The sequence below is a fragment of the Erpetoichthys calabaricus genome, chromosome 4 (genome assembly GCF_900747795.2).
Source record: "Erpetoichthys calabaricus chromosome 4, fErpCal1.3, whole genome shotgun sequence".
NCBI classification, from domain to species: domain Eukaryota; kingdom Metazoa; phylum Chordata; class Cladistia; order Polypteriformes; family Polypteridae; genus Erpetoichthys; species Erpetoichthys calabaricus.
In genome coordinates, this window is record NC_041397.2 from 247,358,987 (window position 1) to 247,379,732 (window position 20,746).

Here is a 20,746-nt window from a genome sequence, read left to right on the forward strand (position 1 = left end):
ATCAGAGGTCTGATTGGGCGTAGCTGGGCAATGGTATTTGCAAGTGGTGGTTACAGAGTGAAGATTTATGATATCCAAGCTGGCCAAGCACAGCGTGCTCAAGAAGATATCAGGTAAGTAGGGTAAACAGCAGTATGTCTCCATAGTGTTAGAAAATGATAAACTCCTTATATTGAGGGGGTCTTTCTACATTGAAATCTTCTTGTTTTTTTTTTTTTATTTGTCTTGTCCAGGAACATCACGTTTAATGATAAGGAGCAATCCTAAAGATTTATAAATATTGAAACATAACATGACATTCTCAAAGATGTTTAATCTAAATCAGGGTCACTGGGGGTATAGCATATCCTAGTAACACTGCCAGTAAACTAATGAACAACCCTGAACAGGGTGCCAGTCCATTGCATGGCCCAGTAGTCAGTAAAACAGTTAAATCGTCTCATTCATTCTTATACAAGCCATTGGTACTGCACTTTACTGAGCTGTGCAGCAGCAGGAGCAGCACCAGATCTGTAGAATGAAGGTGTATGTATGTATGTTTACTTATGGTGCTGCATAACTAGTGAATTGCTGTAATAACACAACATATTGGCAAGCTGTCATATGGTGAAATCCTGACTATTTTTCTTGCTATTTTTTACATTTCTATGTGTTTAATGGTTTCATTCAGCATTAGAGAAAGACTTTTTAGAAGCAAAGCATTTTTCTTCAGCTTCACGGATTAAGATGCATTTTTTCTGTAATTAAGTATTTTTCATATAAGCCCATTATTCATTTTTGTTCATTATTTATTTTCAGTTCATTATTCATTTTTGTTCATATACCTCCTGTTTTCCTTAAGATGTACAGTCTACTTTATGGCTAGATATTTGTAATGAAACATGGTATGTGGTATTTGCTTCATTAAAATTAACAGTTTTGGCTGTGACTTTAGTTTGTCATCTAATCTTGGTGAACAGAAAATTAACAAAGTATAAAAGTTTTTATAATAATGGATTCCTTTTAGATTTAGCTAACATTTAGTTAGTCCTACTGTTTCACAGGAAATTCTAAGATGTTAACATTAAATAGACAACCATCCAGATGATTCATATTAAAAATGCCCACTGCCTAGAAGCTAGGATATGTTTAAACCATTAATTGACACATGATCAAGTCAGTCCAGAGACTGTAGGTGAAGTTCACTGATAGATTGGTCCAAACAGAAACTGACTACACAAACTATCATTTGAACAATACATTTTGGTTGACACGTGATGTGCTTTCTTTGAACAGTAGAGGGTAGTCTTTGACAGAATTTTACTCTGCATTCTGGTGAAGTCTTGTGGACTTTGGTGTATATCACACATAAACAAATATAAGCCATCCTGTTAACATTAATTTCTAGATAAGTAACTTTTTTATCCTAAAGACAGCATTGCATATCTGGCTTTTGAAGGTCTAATGGATGCCATTTGTCCCTATAAGCATAACTCTGCTTCCACCTGCTGGGCTGCTGCTAATCTGTGATTGATTTTCTCTCTCTCTCTCTCTCTCTCTCTCTCTCTCTCTCTCTCTCTCTCTCTGGTGTCCTTGGGAAATCTAACTTCAAAGGAAGCATCTACAATGATACAGCATATCATCCCCTGCTGTTTTTTTTCCTGCTTATAATGCAATATAGAGGTTAATTCTAAATGCCACTATCTCTGTCTGTCTCTCTTTCTTGTTTTCTGACAACTCTTGCCCAGTGTTACAAAGATGCCACTTTTGCCTTCATACTGATGAATTATTGTTTATTTTAGTTTTTTAATCAACACATTATTTATAGAAATATACTTACCTGTGTGTGTTTGCAGTTTTAGTCTCTGTGGATTCAGTGAAATCTTTTGTTACTTTAATAGTTTGTTTATTATTTGACAGAAACAATAAAATACAGTCAGTATAAACAGTTTAGTTTGATTGAGTTTGGCTGGAGGGTGTTAAATTGTAACAAATGATTACAAGATCCTATACAGTACACCCCCAAAATTCGCGGGGGTTACGTTCCTAGAGCACCCACGAATTGTGAAAAACCGTGACTTTTGGATGTGGCTAGAAAATGCCTTTTAAATGCCTATTTTTATAGTTTAAACCCTAAATACAGTATGCCCCCAAAGCACTTTAATTTCATTGCAAACTCAGCTTAATACTTTAATACATTACCTAAAAAAATACCGTAATACATTACCTAAAAACAGAATGTATAGTTAAACCCGTATACTGTACAGTACTGTACTGCTATGTCTCCTGCGGTGCTAGAATGTAAAATACCGATGTTACTGCTGTATGTACTGTAATTCATGCAAGCATGTTTTCTTTGGTATGCGCTGTCGTTTTCTTTGTTATAAGCAGAGAAAATACATAATCATTTCATTTAATTAAAATACAGTAAAACGTACAGGTACTCACCAATGATGAATGATATTGATGATGAAGTAGCTGTGCAGTACAATGCAGAGGATTTAAAACACTTCGGGTGGTGCCTCTTCTTCAGGCACTTCAGGAGGAGTCGTATCTTTGGACGGGTCTTCTTCTGGTGAGGTTTCGTGCTGGCTTTTCTTTATAGGTTTCAGGAACATTGTGTTGGGAAGTTGCTACATTGTCTCCTGTAGCAAACTGCTCATACAATTTCCGTGCTTTCTCACAGATGATGTTACCGTCCAAGGGGATGTTCTTCTTCCTGCAGTCGGTGATCCACAATGCCAAGTCAGATTCCATCCTGACAATATTTTTATTCCTTACGGTCGTTACCTTTTGGCATTATCACAGAAACTTACAGATACGGTACTCCAGATCGCTGCTTCGTTCTTCTTTATGTAGCATGCGGTGCTTTCATTAATGTCATAGTGGCGCACTACTGCAGCATAACTTTTTAGATCCCCGAGCAAATCTAGTAATTCAACTTTCTCTCGGAGTGTTTTAAACTTCTTCTGGCACTTAGGCTCAGTGCAAGAAGCCTTAGAAGGTGCAGGGCGTTTTGCTGACATCTTGTGCATTTAAGAATAACAAAATGAATACAATAACAAAAAGGAAAGCACGAGGACACTCTGCTGGAGACGCATCACAAAGCAGCAGTCAATCATCAGCAAAGAGAAATGAATAACGCTCTGGGATTGGTTACTTTCACCATCCCAAACCGCGGTGGTAAACCCACTCACCTTGAGACACGTCACAAAGCAGCAGTCAATCATCAGCAAGGAGAAATGAATAACGCTCTTGGATTGGCTACTTTCACCATCCCAAACTGCGTTTCCCTCAGCGGTTGCTTCCTGTTCTCTCTACAGCACAGTATTGCCACGCAAAAAGCCATAAAAAATTGCCAAGTATATTTGCGCTTTCCGCTAACAATTAATAGTGAGTTTCTAAGGAAAAATCCACAAACCCTGAACCGCAACTTCGCGGGGGTCTCCTGTACATAATGTTTCTGCTAGTAGTGCCAAGAACATAGTTCACTGTGTTCTTGTAATTTTCTTACCTGTTTAACTGGATTTTCTTCATTTTAACTGCAGAATAGAAACGATTGGATTTGTTAGAAAGGTAAATTTTAATACAGATCCTAGAACAATTTGTTTTAGGAGCTTGTCACGTTTCTGCCTTGATCAGTCTAGTAACCTCTAGATTTTGCTATATATTTATTTTCTGAACATGTATGTTTTAAAAATAATAATTCAATGTTTGCTACAAATTTTTTAATAATCATGAGGAAAATAGATTTTCACAAAAGCTAAAAAAACTTTGTTATAGAAATGTGTTACTTTACTGCTTTGATCAGTCTAGTAAATTGATTCAGTTGTTTATTTTTACTGCTTAAAACTAATAATGCAAAGAATTGCTATAAAAATTGTACCTGGGGGAAATTGTTTAAACATGCCAGATGCTTACACAAGAAATCACACATAGCAATTGCAGCATGCTGATGCAAGTTTTCTTGAGTTTTCTAAAATAATATGAAAATATTGTGAGGGATTTATAATACAGGCATTTTTACACATTTGGTGCTGTTCCTGAAATTTATCGCATATACTAAATCCAGGTATTTACATAAATATTAATTATATGTTGTAAGAGACGGCCGGCAGCTCAACCTGGCTATGGAAGGATGGGGGAAGGCAGATTTTCACATAGACTGCCTCCCCCAAAACACTAGATGGCAGCTCCCTTGCAGTGTAACGGTGCCCCGTATTCCCGCAGGGCATCTTGGGACTTGGAGTTCGGTTTCTCAGCCCTGTCGGGTACCGTGGGTGCCGCCAGGAGGAGCTGTGAGAGGACCGGAGGAGCCATGCCTCATCCATAGCCCGGAAGTACTACCAAGTCGCGTAGACGGAAGCCCTGAAGTACTTCTGGGCTGATTAAAGAACTTTAATTCTCCCTCTATCAAGGACTATTTAAAGGACTGTTGGAGACCCAGCAAGTGAGCCAGAGTTGGAAGGTAGAGGACAGAGCTTGCTGGGAGGTGTGGAGGAGTGATTTTGAGAATTAAATATTATTGTTTTTATTTGTTTATTGTGGTGGAGGTGCTTTGGGCACTATTTATTTAAAGAGAAGAAATTAAACAACTTCATGGTGCTTTTAAAATGTGTTGTCAGTGTCTGTGTGTCGGGTTAAGCGCTGGTATAGCACCATCTAGTGTTACTATGTTTTAGGAGGGAAACTTCATTGGACTGCTGTATTTTGCAGAATAAGATAAAACAGAATCAAATAAGTAGAATTTATACACCTGTCTAATAAATGTTGATGTAATTTAAGTTAATTGAAAAATACATCCTAGTGTTATTAGCCTAAGGTAATATTATATTTTCCAAAGACATATTGGCACCATATCTAACTGCGCAGGATAATTAGAGGGTACAATTTTCAGGATTCTTCACATATTGAAAACGATCAGATAAAACAAAGCTTGATAGGGAAATTAAATTATCAAACATATGTAGCAGAATTTAGTATAGTTCTGTCATCAGTAGTTTCAGCTGCTGAAATTAAGTGTAAAGATATATTAATGGTGTTATTTCCTGAATCAGCTGAAAATATCCTTTATAAAAAGAGTTAAAGCAGTGTCTGTGGATTTCCTGGGTTGAAAGCCATACTGACGTTTCACATAAAAAGTGCTTTTTAAGGAAATATTTAAGTTGCACAGTAACAGTTTTCTGTAAAACCACAGAAAGGAAGGGCAAATTGGAAATTGGTCCATAATTAAAAACACTCATATCTGAATCTGTCTTTTTAATAGTTCTCTCACAATGGCTGCTTTGACGAAACTGGTTGTGCAAGTAATGCAAGTGAGTTGGAATTTGGTCTAAATTTTTTTTCAGTGGAAATCAGAAGCAAGATGTTTCCCATCATCAATTAAATTGTTTTAAGGTTGTAAGTGGAAGGGGTAATGTGATAAGATATAGTGATATTAGATTTGGAAAAGGACTGTTCCATCTGTAATCTTATGTTATCTGTTTACTATTAAAGAAATGCATAAAGGCATTAATATTAATATTAAGTAAAATTAAGTCAGTTGTTTAAGATTTCTTATTTGTCAAGTTAGCTGATTTTCTGAATTTTTTATTCTGAATAAAAGTCAAGAGATATTATTTTATCTATTAAATTGGAATGGCAATAAGAGGCCTTGTAAAGGGCTATCTTGTAAACTTTAATACTTTCAGTCCTTGCAAACTGATAATCTTTCACCTTTGCTGATTTCTATAATTAAATGATTACTAATTTAAGATGATGTGTATTTAAGCCAAACTGAACATTTTTCCCTGTGATTATGTTTATTTTAAGAGGAGCAGCTTTATCTAATGCTTATAAGATGATGGTATGATAAATGTATGTTATATGTTTAAATATTTACAAAACTTGGACACAAACACAACAAAATAGGTAAAAAGATCAAATGGATGCAGAAATTCTGTTAAATCCAACATTTATAGTGATATTGCATTCACATGCTATGTAAAAATATTAGTATGGTGTTTAATTTTATTTAATGTTATTAACATGTTACCTGTATGTGAACATAAAAATGGAAGCATTAGATTTGGTTTCTGGCTGTTTTAGTTGTCCTTTGTGCACTCAAAATTAGAAAAATGTTCAAAACTTGATGAAAGGAGCAACCAAAGGGAGAGACATGAGAGCTGATGTTGCAGGAAAAAGCAGCATTAGCTACAGCATTAGCTATGTCTGTGATGAAATTAATGAGAATGGATATTCACGGACATTTATTTCCAAGAATGCTTATAGAGTGAAATGACTGATATGCAATAATGTGTAGACATTTTTACAATAAAGTTAATTTTTTATCAATCTCATTAATTTCATGATAGACCTCTTATTATTGAGAATGCAGTTGTACAAATTAATGTTGCAAGAAGTATTGTAATTCTGTAACAGTGCAAAACTAGATGCCACAAATGTGAAAACGTTAACATTACAGTTGACATTTTGCACATGTTCACACATCTAACATGATAAACCTTACTTCTTCTCACATATAATCATAACATTTCCAAACTTAAAAAAAAAACTGTAATCTCCAGATCTACAGCATATTGGCCTGAACATTCAGCTGATATTATAATTTTCCTGTTATGCACTCTGAATTTTTTCTTGATGAAAAAGTATTTTTAGAGTTGTATAAAACATACCATACATCTATGAGGCTATACATGCAGTGATTGATGCACTGGAAACACACCCATTAATTTAAAATTGGACAGTTCTTTGTTTACCATTTATACATCAAAGATTTTATCAGAGTTGAACATCATAGAAAATAACAAAAAAAGTTCTCTGAAGAGAGTATGATGATGCTACAGAAAGAAAATGCTAAAGTTGTTCTTGTGTTAGATTTACATACATTGGTTTAAATGGTTTGACATATGAGCAGTTTATCATGCAGCTAATGGACATTTTTTTGACTAACCTAAAAGTCAGCATTTTGAGGACACTTTGGCCAAGTATAGTATTAAATTTATTCTGTTAAAATATTGATATTCAATGACATTTTTTCTTTCATGCGAAAAGGTAAATCTCAGCTTTCCTCTGACTTCTTAAAGTGTTGTAGGTATGTTTGATGCTTCTAACACTATAGTATGGCTGCAGTTTTAACACTAGATATTATTGTGAAGAAGAGGACTACATCTGAAATATATTATCTGGTTTTATATATCTGATATATATAATTTGTCATTTTTTTAAATGTGTGTACATAGCTTGTGCTAACATAAGAGACACCATAAATGAGTACCTCTTCAGCGTGAGTGTACAATGAACAAACTTTGCTTTACAGCAGATTTCATAATTTAAATATTTATTAGCAGATGAATTATTTATTAATAATAAATATTATTGAAATAGTTGTTGCCCATATGACAAGATAAACAAACAAACACCAATACATACCCAGAGTAGGCCAATTTAAAGTTGTAAGTTATGTGATATGTGGTCCATGGCACTGTGCTGATTTTTAATAAATAATCTGGTCCCACAAGACTGCAGGTTCTATTTGGGTGCGAGTCCGTTTCACTCAGAAGATGGCTGGGGGTGCCTGCCTGATTGCAAAAACACATGTGAGTTAGTGCGTCAGGCAGGTGCCCCATTTGGAGCATTGGTATAAGTGAAGCCTACACGGGTTGTGGGAGAAAAAAGACAGAATAGATGCAGAGCCGTGAGAACAGCATTTGGGTGGGGTGGCAGTACGAGTCATCCAGAAAGGGTGGCAAGGCAGTGCGGTCGTTGGTCCCGTGTAGGAGCAAAGGATTGGTACTCTAGGGGTGGATCCCTCCCACTGAATAGTTGTAGTGCGGTGGGTGCAATCGAGGTGGCATCCTCTCTAGGGATCTGAGGTTTATCTATGTGGGGAAGGAACATCGACCCGATGACTGTTAGTTTTTATTCTCATTTTAAGTCTTGCTGTTAAGCTCACAGATTTTCAGTTTTATTGGATTATTTATTTCTGGAATTTTTGAGCACTGCTTTTTTTTTTGGTGGTTTTAATAAAACCACTTTGACTCCTTTATGCACCAAACCCTTGCCTTCTATGATCCAACTTCTCTCTGGCCACTCTTCAGGGGAAACTTTCCCAAATTTATGTTTTTTCTCTGTGAATACATGGCTTTCAGATATACTCCAATGCACAGGATGCAGCAATATTTTAGCATACCGTTGTGAAAAGGTAATTAGATTGGCTATATTCACCCTTCTGTCTTCACTTTCATGAAGTCTGTAGGCAAACCTTCCCCATTCATTTTGTAAAAAATGAATGGGTGATTCGATAGTACAGTATGAATATTGGAATTACTGTTGAATTCTTCACCTTTCCCTACATTAGACACGGCGTTCATACAACTAGTAAGAAAGGTTACATAGTGTCTCAGAGCTGTGCCATCATTCTGTTTTATCTGAGGCCATTTCAATGCTTTCTCTAAATATGCATCTGCTTTCTGGCATCTGCATAGCTAGCCTTGGTGGCATTCGGTTGCATCCTTTAACCATGTTTTGATATGTATTAAATAATCTTATCTTATCTTGAGGATTCTGTAACATATTTCCTACAGCGTGATCAAAAGCTGAGTAGGCCAATGGGTCACCAGAAAATAAAGGGACTTGTCTGTGTGGTACTTCAGTATGCAATGGAAGTGATTTATTTTGTTTATCTCTTTGCTGGGCTAACATTCTAGCTACTTCAGCGACTGCCTTCTGACTTTTGGTTTGCTTCTGCATGAGCTGACATATATCATGCAGATCCTGAGTGCTGGCACCTGCTTTAGATGTTGGCTGCTTCTGCTTTCTACTTTGAGCATGAGCTGTTGAAGCTTTTGTAAAATTCCATTGAGTTCAGAGCGTTTAAGCCTGAATGATAATGAAGGTGCTGCCGCAGCAGCAGTTGTCTGAGATGAAGGGTTGTGTAGTTTATCTTCAATTGTGCTCTTTAACTATGGGATGGGGGCCCTGGCTCCCTTACGAACTTTATCTTGCAATTTTAACTTACTAAATTGATTCACAAGTTGTTTATTAGCTTGGCCAAATTTGGTTTTGCCTGTTTTGTGGAGCCACATGCTTATTCTTAGACTAAATTCATTTCAAGCCTTAGCATTGCATTTGAATGTCAATCTTTGCTTTTTCTATGTTTCCTTTGACAATAAAGGTATTAGCCTATCAATCAGCATTTCAGGTTTGGCCCATATTTTGTTAAAGTCTGTTTCAAACAGCTCCGCTATCCTTGGAAAATTTACTGGATCACATTCGATGCAGTCAATTTCAATCATAATTTTAGAAAGCTGGCCTTGCCTTTCCTTTACATAATCTGTAAGTATATTTATCTGATCTGAATTTGAGTCAGTGCTCATATATCTTCCTGTGACTTCCCTTGGATTTCGTGCAGTCATCTTTAAAACTGCACAAATAGCTGACAGAATTTCTAGGCAACAGCTTCTCAACAACAGCTACGTCACAATCGTAACTTTCCTCTGTCTTTCTCCAGCAAAAGCAAGTTAAACTTCTTTATCCTAATCAAAAGATAGAAACAATTGTCTGCGATACATTTATATTCTATTATTCTATCACAGTCTCTTTAGGTTCGAGCACAGCATCTTAGCTTTCAGTTCTGATCAATAATAAATGGAAGTGAAGATCACAATACCTCATTTGTACAGCTCTTTTTCTTTTGTTGACTAGTTTGAAAGAACAAGTCTTCAGATGGTAGTTTCTAGTTTCTAGTGCTTCGATGGGAGTTTTCTGACAAATATGTAGCTGCATTTATACTAAGTAACCAAAGTTCAGCAGGTTTAAGTTTGCTTCATAGGATGGTTCTGGCAATAGTGTGACGCATGTTCAAATAATTCCACAGACCAAATATCTTTGTTTTTAAAAGTTTTAGTAATGTTTCAAAGCAAAACAGTTCACACAAAAATAGAGAAAAAATTATATTAAAGAAAGGTAAAGTGCTTGTTTAAGAAAGGTTCTGTTTAAGGCTTATTTATCTTGTTTAATCTCTGTAAGTTTGGTTATATAGTCGTACTTCAGGCAAGTTAAGCACATTCAGAAATCTGCATGCCATCTCCTATTTGCAAACTTATCTAACAGTCCATGCTAGCAATGAGACTATTTACCAGTTGACTTTGTATATAGATATAGCTAAGAATTATATATTTAATATTAACTTACAGGAAGTAAAAGACTATACCATATTCTAATTAGCTATAAGAAACTGATATTCTATTACTAAAATGAAGCAATTCTAACATTAAAATTAAACATTCTACGATTGGCTTTTACAATTAAGAAAAGCTTAAAAGTAAAAGGAAGATATATGGAGCGAACACTGCAGTGGGCTGGACATGTATGGAGACAAGAGGTAGAAATGGAGTTACCAGGAGAGGGAGACCAAACGTCAAATTCATGTTTTTCTTGCTTAAGTTTAAAAAGCTTCTTAATTTGGTGCTAAGTGTGTTCCATTTACCAGTCATATCAGCTGTCTTGCAACTGGTAGATAACTGGTTCTATGAGGGAAAATCCCTGTTGCCTTCTTCAATCTATTCCTGAGACAGTGGTTTCCAGAACGTCTACACTTGGTGGAGTAGAAAATGCCACATTGACTAATCATTGTTTAAATTAAATAGAGTGAGTAATTAAGACATACTGTATATATACATTACTGTAATACTCCAAAGAGTAAGAGTTAAATGTTGTTTTCTAACTGGAGCTTGGTCCCTAGGTAGGTTCTGCCCCCTGCAACAGTGAATTGGTATGAGTGGATTTGATAATGGATGGAAGGATGTATATTTTCATTGAATGTCCACTTAATTAGCTTCATCTGCTATTCATATGTAATATTTTGTTTAATAAATAATGCCATATGTGCAGACAGTACTATTTCATACATACTGTAGTATGACTCCGGGGGATAACAGGCAAGAGTGAAGTTGAAGTTGCCATTGTGTTGGGCACCTGATGTGTTAGCAGTATATTGGAGTAACTGTGGTAAGGTGTTCTTCCAAAATAGTGTTACCAGTGGTATTAATTGAGCCACCACCCAAAAAACATCTAATCAATAACAGGCCATGAGTTGAAAACAGAACATTGAGGAGAGGTAACAGTGTAGGCAGATACAACTTGTGCAGAGTAACTTTTCAGCCACTGAACTGACAAATTAAACAGCATTTCTGAAACATGCATATCAGAATGTGCAACTCTTTGAACATTGTCGGAATGGATAGCTGAAAATAACCCAAATGAACTCAACCACTATAAGTGGAAAAATAAGCAGGAGCATACACAATGGACCCTTAAAAACTGGAAAAGTATCATCTGGTCACATGAATTATGTTTCTGTTGTTTCATAATTATTGGTTGTCCAGGAAATGGTAAATGCTTTGAGTTCATGAATTCATACTGTCTGAGTGGTCGTATAATGCAGGGAACTTTAGTTTCATGAATCATGGGGTTTTATAGTATGAGCAGAGCAGCACTGAAATACTTCAGGATATCTGGTCATCATTTCTAAAATGGTGCATATATTTGTGGCAGCAAAGTAACCATTTGTGAATAAGCTTTTTCAGCAAGATGAACCCCACATCACAAGGCTATGAGAGTCTAGGAATGGTTCTAGGAACAGAAGAGTGAATTTGACTTAATGCAGAGGTCTCCCTCAACCCAAGACCCCCCACTCCACCCAAGGCTAACTGAACATTTGTAAAATCAGGGAAACAAACCATTTGTAGCACATGATCAAGGTTAATTTTTAACAAATAGGGTGTCACATTCCTGTGCCAAATGTTCAGGATGTTGTTGATTTCTTGACTTGATGAATGACTGTCTTCTTCACAAACTGGTCACAGAGTCATTATTAGGTGGATAAATATAGAAAAGTGTATATTCATTATAAGTAAATAAGACACATTTCCATAACTGTATACCCAGTAATACATCACCATTACCACTTTAAATTCTTAATAATTTTATTGTAGCTATGGTAATTCTGTTTCGTTTCCTTATTTTTCATGTAAGAAGAAAATGCTACATATCAAAATTATTTCTCTAGCTGTTTATTGTCTCTGGCTTCTTCACAATCAGTAGTTATCATGAACCATAACATTTTAAATAGTTTTTCATTTGTCTTGCATGCCATGTCACTTATGTTATCTTTTTAGAAACTACAGATCTATATTTGTACTAGTTGTTAGCATTCTGCTGATTCAACCTTGCTTTACACACTAGTGTTATTACTGTAAGGTCTAATTTGGCAAAAAGTGAGAGGCAGCCAGTCACTGGACATGGGATGTTTGCCAGAAAAATTTATTCAGATGTTTCTGAGTGATTGTCTAAGATTGGTCAAAGGGTTACCTGTCTTATGCTAATTCAGAAAGGAATATGCTGTTTCATAACACTGTCTATTCATTAACAAATAATCATATTTCTTTCTGCAGTATTACTTTTAATTCCTTACAACCAAACCAAAAGACTACGTGTAAATGAACCCAAATGTTTGAAAGACTCCACTCATCACATCAGCATTTTTGGATTATCGGAATATTATATATCCTCAGAATTCTGCCTACAGGGCTTCTGTGGGGCCATTCTTGCATTTGTCAAAATCTTGTAGAGCAACATTCTCTTAGTTACTTACTTTTGAAGGTATTTACTTATAATACATACTAATTTAGCCTATAAGCCTAAGCCATTTAAGAGCATTTTTCAGGTTTTTCAGTATACATAGTTTCATTTATATAACTGTATAACTGATGAGAATACTGCGGTTTTGAAAGAGAAAGAAGGCATCATACGAAAGGTTTAGAAGCAACCTTTATATAATTTCATTTTATGTAGTATCATAAACATGGATAATCACAAGATGCTTTACATGATACAGTATTAAAATTAAAATACATTATCACAATTAAACAAATAAACATTTGAAGGACCTTGGAAGTATATCCAACCAAATTTGTCAAAATGTGCTATACAAATCCTTATATACGGATTTGATATGGTATAAAATTGTAGTTAGGCTATATAAAAGTAGTCAAAGACACAATAGTATGAGATGCTGTACAGAGTGAGCAAAGCTACTGAAGTAATTGTGAAATGAATAATTTTGAGCAAAGCTTACAGTTAGCAAGCCAAGTTAAAATCATGCTTCTTTGTAGTCAGTAAGAATTACAACATTGGCCTTATGAGGTTTTGGATTTTACACAGATTTATAGTTAGAAAGATGATTTTTTTTACCCAGTGGGAGTTTAGTTTTTTTTTTTTTTTTTTACAGAAGCTCATCGAATACATAAATAAAAATATAGACAAATACCCACACCCAAAAACACACACACTATCGTCTGAACACTCCCCAGACAAGGAAGAAAGTTAAAAAGAAAGAAAACAATATGACCAGGCAGTTCCATTCACAGTGAGGCATTATTCAGCTCTGCTGAATGATTCTTTTGCTGAAAGTATTCAGTGTTAGTGTGTCAGAGAGAATAAGCAGCATTGTTCATAATGGCAGTAATTTTTGTTTTAATTTTCTACTTTGCTACTACCTTCAAGGTAGTGCATCTCATAACGTAGCTCCCTATTAATTAGGTTGTTGAAATGGTGGGCCTCCCTTGAAGTGGTGCTATCAACCCAGCACGCCACAGCATAGAAAAGTGCACAGGCCATAACAGAGTTGTAGAAGTTGTGAAGCATGTCACTACCCACATTAAAGGAACGCATTCTCTTAAGAAAAAAAGTCTGCTTTGACCTTTCTTACATAGTTCTGCTGTGTTACAAAACCAGTCCAACCTGACATTGACATGGACCACCAAGTACTTGTAGGAATGGATCACCTGTACATCCACTCCTTGAATAGTGACTGGACATAGAGGTTTTTTGGTTTGGTGAATACCAACAATTAGTTCCTTGGTTTTCCTAATGTTGAGTTGAAGACCATTTTTTCTGCACCAAAACAAAGTTCTCCATCTGACTCCTATATTCTGCCTATACTCCCCCTTATTGCTACACCCCATAAGTGCAGAATCATCGGAGAATTTCTGCAAATTATATGACCTGGTGTTCTGATATGATATATGATATTTGTAAGAAAAAATATATCGGCAGATGAAATACCACTTTTATTTTCAGCTATATTATCAGCTTTTTAATTGGATAATTTGGCAGTAATAATGCAGTTGAATGAGATGCTCTCTCAATTTGTCCAAGCCCACTGTATCTTCTTGATTATTATGTAAATGAGATCTTCTCTATGAAAAGTTAAAGTACATATTAGGTTAAAAATACTTATAAAATTTGGGATGCAATAATGGGAGCCAATCCTAGAATCTCATCTGTGCTTATAATAACTTTGTATTAAAATAAAAGAAAAAATACTAAATTGCTCTTTCTAAAACATTTAGCAAAGAGATGAGAAAACTTCAAGATTCTGGATTTCTGAGAGGCTTGCTGAGTGCAGAAGAACAGACAAGCTTGATTAGTAGCCATGATGACTTGAAAGAGACTCTTGAAAGTGCCTTCTTCATTCAGGTTAGATATATTTCCCTTTATGACTGATGTTTGGTTTAAGATGACAATTACTAATTGTTTCTAATAAATGAAGTGTTTTTGAAATATGTTTATGAAGTTGAAGCAGTTGAATAAACTGTTTTTGACCAGGACATAATATGCAAACTGTTCTCTGCACGTACATGTATTAAAGATTCCACCTGATGTAAATCCAATAACCTGCTGCTATAACTGGATTTAGGATTGGAGGAGAAGTATGTCATATGTATAATTATATATGCTACTATACAACACACTTCTCAATGGACAGGCTCTAAGGTCAGTACAGGTTTATACTGCACATTAAAAACACACAGTCATCAAAACGTAAACCTTTAAATACACAGAATGGCTTAGAGATGTTTTCTTACCTTTTGCAGGAACAACATGATGCAACTTTAAATCGTTTTCAAGTGACTTTGCTCTCGTTTTGAGAGGTGAGGAAGGGATAATATTTTGGTGAAAGTTTAAAGTCTTTCAGTATGGAATGAGTCACATAATTGCTCATTGTGTTTATGTTAATAATATCTGCAATAGCTGTAAAATAACAACACCCTCCTCATGCTATAGAACTAATTTACCCATAATTTTATTTTGAAGTGTACAAACATATTTCTCAATTGATATGATTTGTTACTGTTTCCATATTTTAGTTTTCAATTTTATATTTGTCTTTTTTATTAATTAGAGGGCTCTGCCCCCTGCTCGCTTCACTCGCCAAACCCCAGGAGGGCACTTCACGCTAGCCACTTCGCGGATATGCCCCTCGCGTATGGGGAAGTGGATGTACAATTTAAACAGATTGTTATTTTCATGGAAATTGTTACATATGCATAATAAAACTAACTAATTTTACATTACAGCGAGTAATTAACTTTAGTAAAAAATAGTAAAACATAATAAATTGAAAGTTAGTTAGTTGAAAAGTATTTTTCATGTTGCGTTAGAGGTATTCATTGTGTTATACGTTTTCGTTCTGTTTGACATTGAAATTAACTTGCAAATACTTTTTAAACTTACTCTTTTACTGTAAAACTTCAATAAAAACAATTTTTTGAATTAACTTTTCATCAATATCACATTGAATTTTGCTTCTGGGTTTGAACTTGCATTGTGACAATGCAACTTATAACTGCCCGTGAGTGAATATTGTTTCTTTCTCTTTAATAAATAAACTGAAACTTTTTTGAACGTTTGTCCCTGTGATTTGTTAATTGTCATAGCAAAAGCTATTCTAACAGGAAATTATAAACGTTTTAATACGAATGGCATATCAAGATCTCCTTTGGTGTCTAATGTTATCCGCAGAAGATGTACTACATTACCTTTCTTGTCACCTGTTAAAATTTTACATGTCAGAGTTGTTTGAACAATTTTGAATACAACTTATCATGTCTTATTGCATAGCCCATCACTCTGACATAAATTACACAATAATATTATGATACATCCTTCTTTCAACAGTAATTTAGCCGGTGGAAGACCGGACGGTGTTAACGGTTGTAGATATTCTACGGGATATTGTAAGTTGATGTTTTCATCTTCCGCACCATCAACACCAACTGTTTCAGCATAGTCTATTGATACGCATTTAACCATTTTGCCGTGTAACCGATCGACAATTTCCGCGTTAATTCGTTTGACGTTATCGTTTCTCGGTGCTAGGTTTGCCCGTGTACTCCTTTCTTCTGTTGACAACCCTTCAGGATGAAATTCTTCAATAAGATTTGGACATAGTAAGTCTTCTTTTATTGGGAACTTAAAGTGAGAAAACATAAAAATGTATAAGAGCTGAGAGTGCAGGAACTGTGTCTGACAAAAGTATTCACACTAATGAGAGATAAGAGGACTGTGGGCGTGGTTGAAAAATGGCAGAGGAGGGAAGGACTTGAAAAAATCTCTTGCCGATAGTCTTGTCTCAAGATTTTCTTTTATAAAAGAGAGATATAATTTATTTCTTCATTTCATTTTCCACTACTTGTGCAAGACCAGGTCCTGGCGCCAACCCATATATCCCTTTCCCCAGCCATACTTGCCAATTCCTACTGTGGAACCCCAAGGTGTTCCCAGGCCACCTGTGGGATATAATCAGGCCCTGGTTCTTCCTCGTGGCCTCCTCCAAGCTGATCATGCCCATAAAACCTCCATAGGAAGGGTCCAATTCAGATGCCTGGACCACCTCAATTTGTTCCTCTTGATGCAAAGGGTCAGTAGTTCCACTCTGAGCTCCTCCTGGATGTCCATGCTTCCCAATCCATCAGTAAATGAGAGACAAGACGTCCTACGGAAAAAGCTAATTTTGGCAAATTATACCAATGATCTGGTCCTTTCAGTCATTACCCAAAACTCATGACCATAGGTGAGAGAAGAGGCATTGATAGTCTGGTCAATTGAAAGCACTCCCTTCCAGCACAGCTCTTTCTTCACTGCATAACTGCAGTTTACCTCACCATCAGCCAACTCATGAACAGTATCCTGAGGTATGTAAGCTTCTCCACTTGAAGCAGTAACTCACCTTTCACTTGGAGAGGACAATGCTTATTTTTCCTAATGAGGACCGTGGCCTAATATTTGGAGGTGCTGATCTTCATCCCTACTGCTTCACACTTGTTTGCAAACCATCTCAATGCATGCTGGAGTTCACAGCCTGATGAAGCCAACAGGCCCATGTTGTCTGCAAAAAACAGTGATGTAATTCCAAGTCCACCAAACTGGATACCCTTATCTCCTCATCTGTGCCCCGATATACTGACCATGAAAATGACAAACAGGATAGGAGACAAAGCATAGCCCTGGCGGAATCCAACACAAGGACACAGCCCATTATACAGGGATCGAATAGCCCTTTTTAAGGGCCCTTATTTTTCCAGCACCCCCCACAGAATCCCTCGAAGAACACAGTCATACACATTCTCTAAGTCCACAAAACACATGTAGACAGATTGGCTGTACTTTCATGTCTCCTCCAGGATCCTCATATGGGTAAAGAGCTCCATGTTCTGGTAAGAATCCCCATTACTTCTTTTGGATCTTAGGTTCCACAACTTTTTTTAAAAATGGAGACCACCACCCTGGTCTGCCACACCAGGGGCACTGCTCCCGAAGATCATGCAGTACTGAAAAGGTGTGTCAGCCCTGGCAGCTCAACAATATCCAGAGTGTTTAGCATTTCTGGGCAGATCTCATCCTCCGTCTAGGGCCTTGTCACTGTGGAGTTACTTAATTACATCTGTGATCTCTCTCAGGGAAATGAGCATTGACCATCATTTTCTGGCTCTGTCTCCTTCTACCACCAGACAATATCCTCAGTCTGGGTCAGCCTGGGTGAATCCTTACTTTCTCTGTCCAAGTTGCCAGATGATATGCCAGAACCTCTTTGAGCCTGATAGATAGTTACTTTCCATGGTCTCTCCAAACTCTTCCTATATCTGGGTTTTTGCTACCTTGATCACCAAGGCCTCGGCCCTATTGTCCTGTTGGTGCCTGTTGGTCCCTCTGCTGCTTTACAAGTCTCCTGTGCTAACCATATACTGAAGGTCTCATTCTTTAGCCTGATGGTATCCCTCACCCTTGGTGCCAAACATTGGGTCCTTGGGTTGCCACCTTGAGAGGCAGGCTTTCAGTCTGCAGCTCTTGGCAGTCACTACAAAAATGGACGCTTTGAGTTATTTACACTATCTTCTACTAATTGTATATTTATGTTTTATAAGATCAAATGGATTTATTTATTTTTATTTATTTTATTGTGACATAATCTTTTTTGGTTTTTCTTTTTTGTAACTTTCTCCTTGACATCTTGTAAAGCACTTTGAGCTAAATTCTATATATAAATAAATGTTGTTGTTGTTGTTGAACATAGCCTCAGCCAGGATGTAGGAAGAGCACTACTGCAGGTGGGAGTTCAAAATCTTTTGTCCAGATTTCTCCCCCACAATCCATGACCCAGCTCACCACCAGTTGGTGGTCCATTGACAGCTCTACCCCACTCTTTACCCGAATGTCCAGAACATATGTCCACAAACCTGACAATACGTTTATAAAATGGATCATAAATCTTTAGACTAAGGTGCTGTAGTATGAAGTACACTTATGGGCTACCTTATGTTTGAAAATGGCATTTATCATGGACGAACCATGCCTGGCGCAGAAGTCAAAAAACAAAGTACTGCTCAGGTTTAAATCAGGCAGGCTGTTTCTCCCAATATTGCCTCTCCAGATGTCTCCATCAGTTACTTACTTGAGCAGTGAAGTCATCCAGCACAACTATGGGGTCCCCAGCTGGCGCTATTTCTAGGATCACCAAGAGGCACTCCAAGAATGCCTGATACTTCGAGACGCCATCCAGTGCATAAGCACAAACTGCAGTCAGATACCTCCCTCCATGATCTTCAGTCACAAGGAGGCAGCCCACTTGTTTTCCTGGACAGACTCCAACATGGCATCAACCAGGCAGGGGCTCAACAAGATGCCCACTACTTCCAGATGCCTTTCTCTTTAGGCAACTCCAGTGTTAAGAGGAGTCCAACCCCTACTGAGAGGTTTGGTTTCAGAACCAAGTGAGTGGGTGGGCGTGAGCTCAAGCAGATCTAGTTGGGGGCACTCCACCTCACCGCCAACTGTGGCTCTTTCCCACTAAGAGAAATGATATTCCATGTCAGTTTATGCGTCTAAGGTCTAGTGTGCCAAGATGTCTGTGTTTGACCGCCACCCAGGTCACATTGCATATGGCCCCTATTCCTTCTACAGGTGGTGGGCCCAACAAGAGAACAGCCTCGCATTAAAATTTCAGGCTGTGCCTAACTGGGCCCTGTAGAAGGCCTGGCTGCTAAGCACTCGCCTGCAAGCATTGCTCCCAGGCCTGGTATTAGGCGGAGGCCCCGGCAACCCCATACCGGGCAGGGTACTCTTTTTACATTTGTAGTTCTGTATTTCTAAGGGCTGTGCATCACTCTTTGTTTGACTTCTCACCTGGGACCAATTTGCCTTGGGACACCCTACTAGTAGCATTTGCTCCAGACAACATTTTTTCCAGGGTTGCAGGAATACATAAACCTCGCCAAAATAATAAGGTGGTGATTACCAGAGAATAATTTCTGTATTGTTACATATATAGTATTATGTAGACTATCAGTTGTATAGATTTTAAGGGTGGTTGTTTCCTTTGCTGCACAAGTATAACCTTTAATGGCCCCAGTTTTAAAGAAAAATGGTCAGACAATCAAGGTACTTCCTGGGTAAAGCTGTTGTTGAACCTGTTAGCCTAGTTTTGTAATTTATTTTGCACAAGCTTTATCTTAAGCAGACTTTGAGCTTGATTTCTACAGCTTATTGCATGTTTTTTTTTTTTTTAAGAAATGGCTGCCACGGCAGTCAACAAACAATATCATTACTAAGCAAATTACAGAAGCATAATTAGGAGATCTACAGGTAAACGGTATTTTTATATCTGAAACAGTTTGCCATCTAACAGCTATTATTTGACTGCTTGTATAATTTCTGGATATTTGGAATTTGTCTTCTTAATTCATCCACAGTTGTGAAGCAGATTTTCTTTACACAGTATATGCTATATACATTATATATTACAAAAGCCTTTTGACTATTAGGTAATTTTGTCATTTTCCAAAATTTTTATAATAACAAAGAGTTTATCAGATTCATCTTCTGACTTAATAATTACACAAATGGAATACATATTTATATTATTAAATAAAAAATAAATTTACCAAACTTTGAAGAGTAAAATGTAAAAGAATAAATTATTAGCTTATTGCCAATAATCACCTCTGGTAAAATGCTAGAGATCTGTTCTTATTAAAACACTTTCATGAGACGTGCTATTTTATTGTTATCAGCCAAATGCTCAGTATTAAATCATTAAATAAAATTTTGCAAAAGGAATGGAAATATTGTGTCAAGTCAAAGTCCTATGTAATGGTTATGTGCTTGTTTTATACATCTTTTAGATATCCCTACAGGTCTTGATAAACATTTTCTATTTTGACTGTTTGCTTTTGGTTGAAATGAACTTTAGTTAAATTATTTCAAATTCTATCTTGAGAAAAACAATAAACTGAATTTCAGTATGTGGAGGGTTGTATTAAAAAGGAACCTCTTCTTTAAAAGGGCGGAGTGGTGGCTCTGAGGCTAGGGATCTGCACTGGCAATCGGAAGGTTGCTGGTTCGAATCCCGTAAATGCCAAAAAGG

General features: G+C 36.6%; 1 protein-coding gene across 1 annotated transcript in view; it reads left to right on the plus strand.

The window, feature by feature from the left end:
• Nucleotides 1–20,746, plus strand: part of cryl1 (crystallin, lambda 1) — a 135,659-nt gene that overhangs the window by 20,582 nt on the left and 94,331 nt on the right. Inside the window, exons 2-3 of the mRNA XM_028800563.2 lie at nucleotides 6–113; nucleotides 14,394–14,520. Of these exons, the coding sequence (XP_028656396.1) occupies nucleotides 6–113; nucleotides 14,394–14,520 (235 nt within the window). The remainder of the gene's footprint in view (nucleotides 1–5; nucleotides 114–14,393; nucleotides 14,521–20,746) is intronic.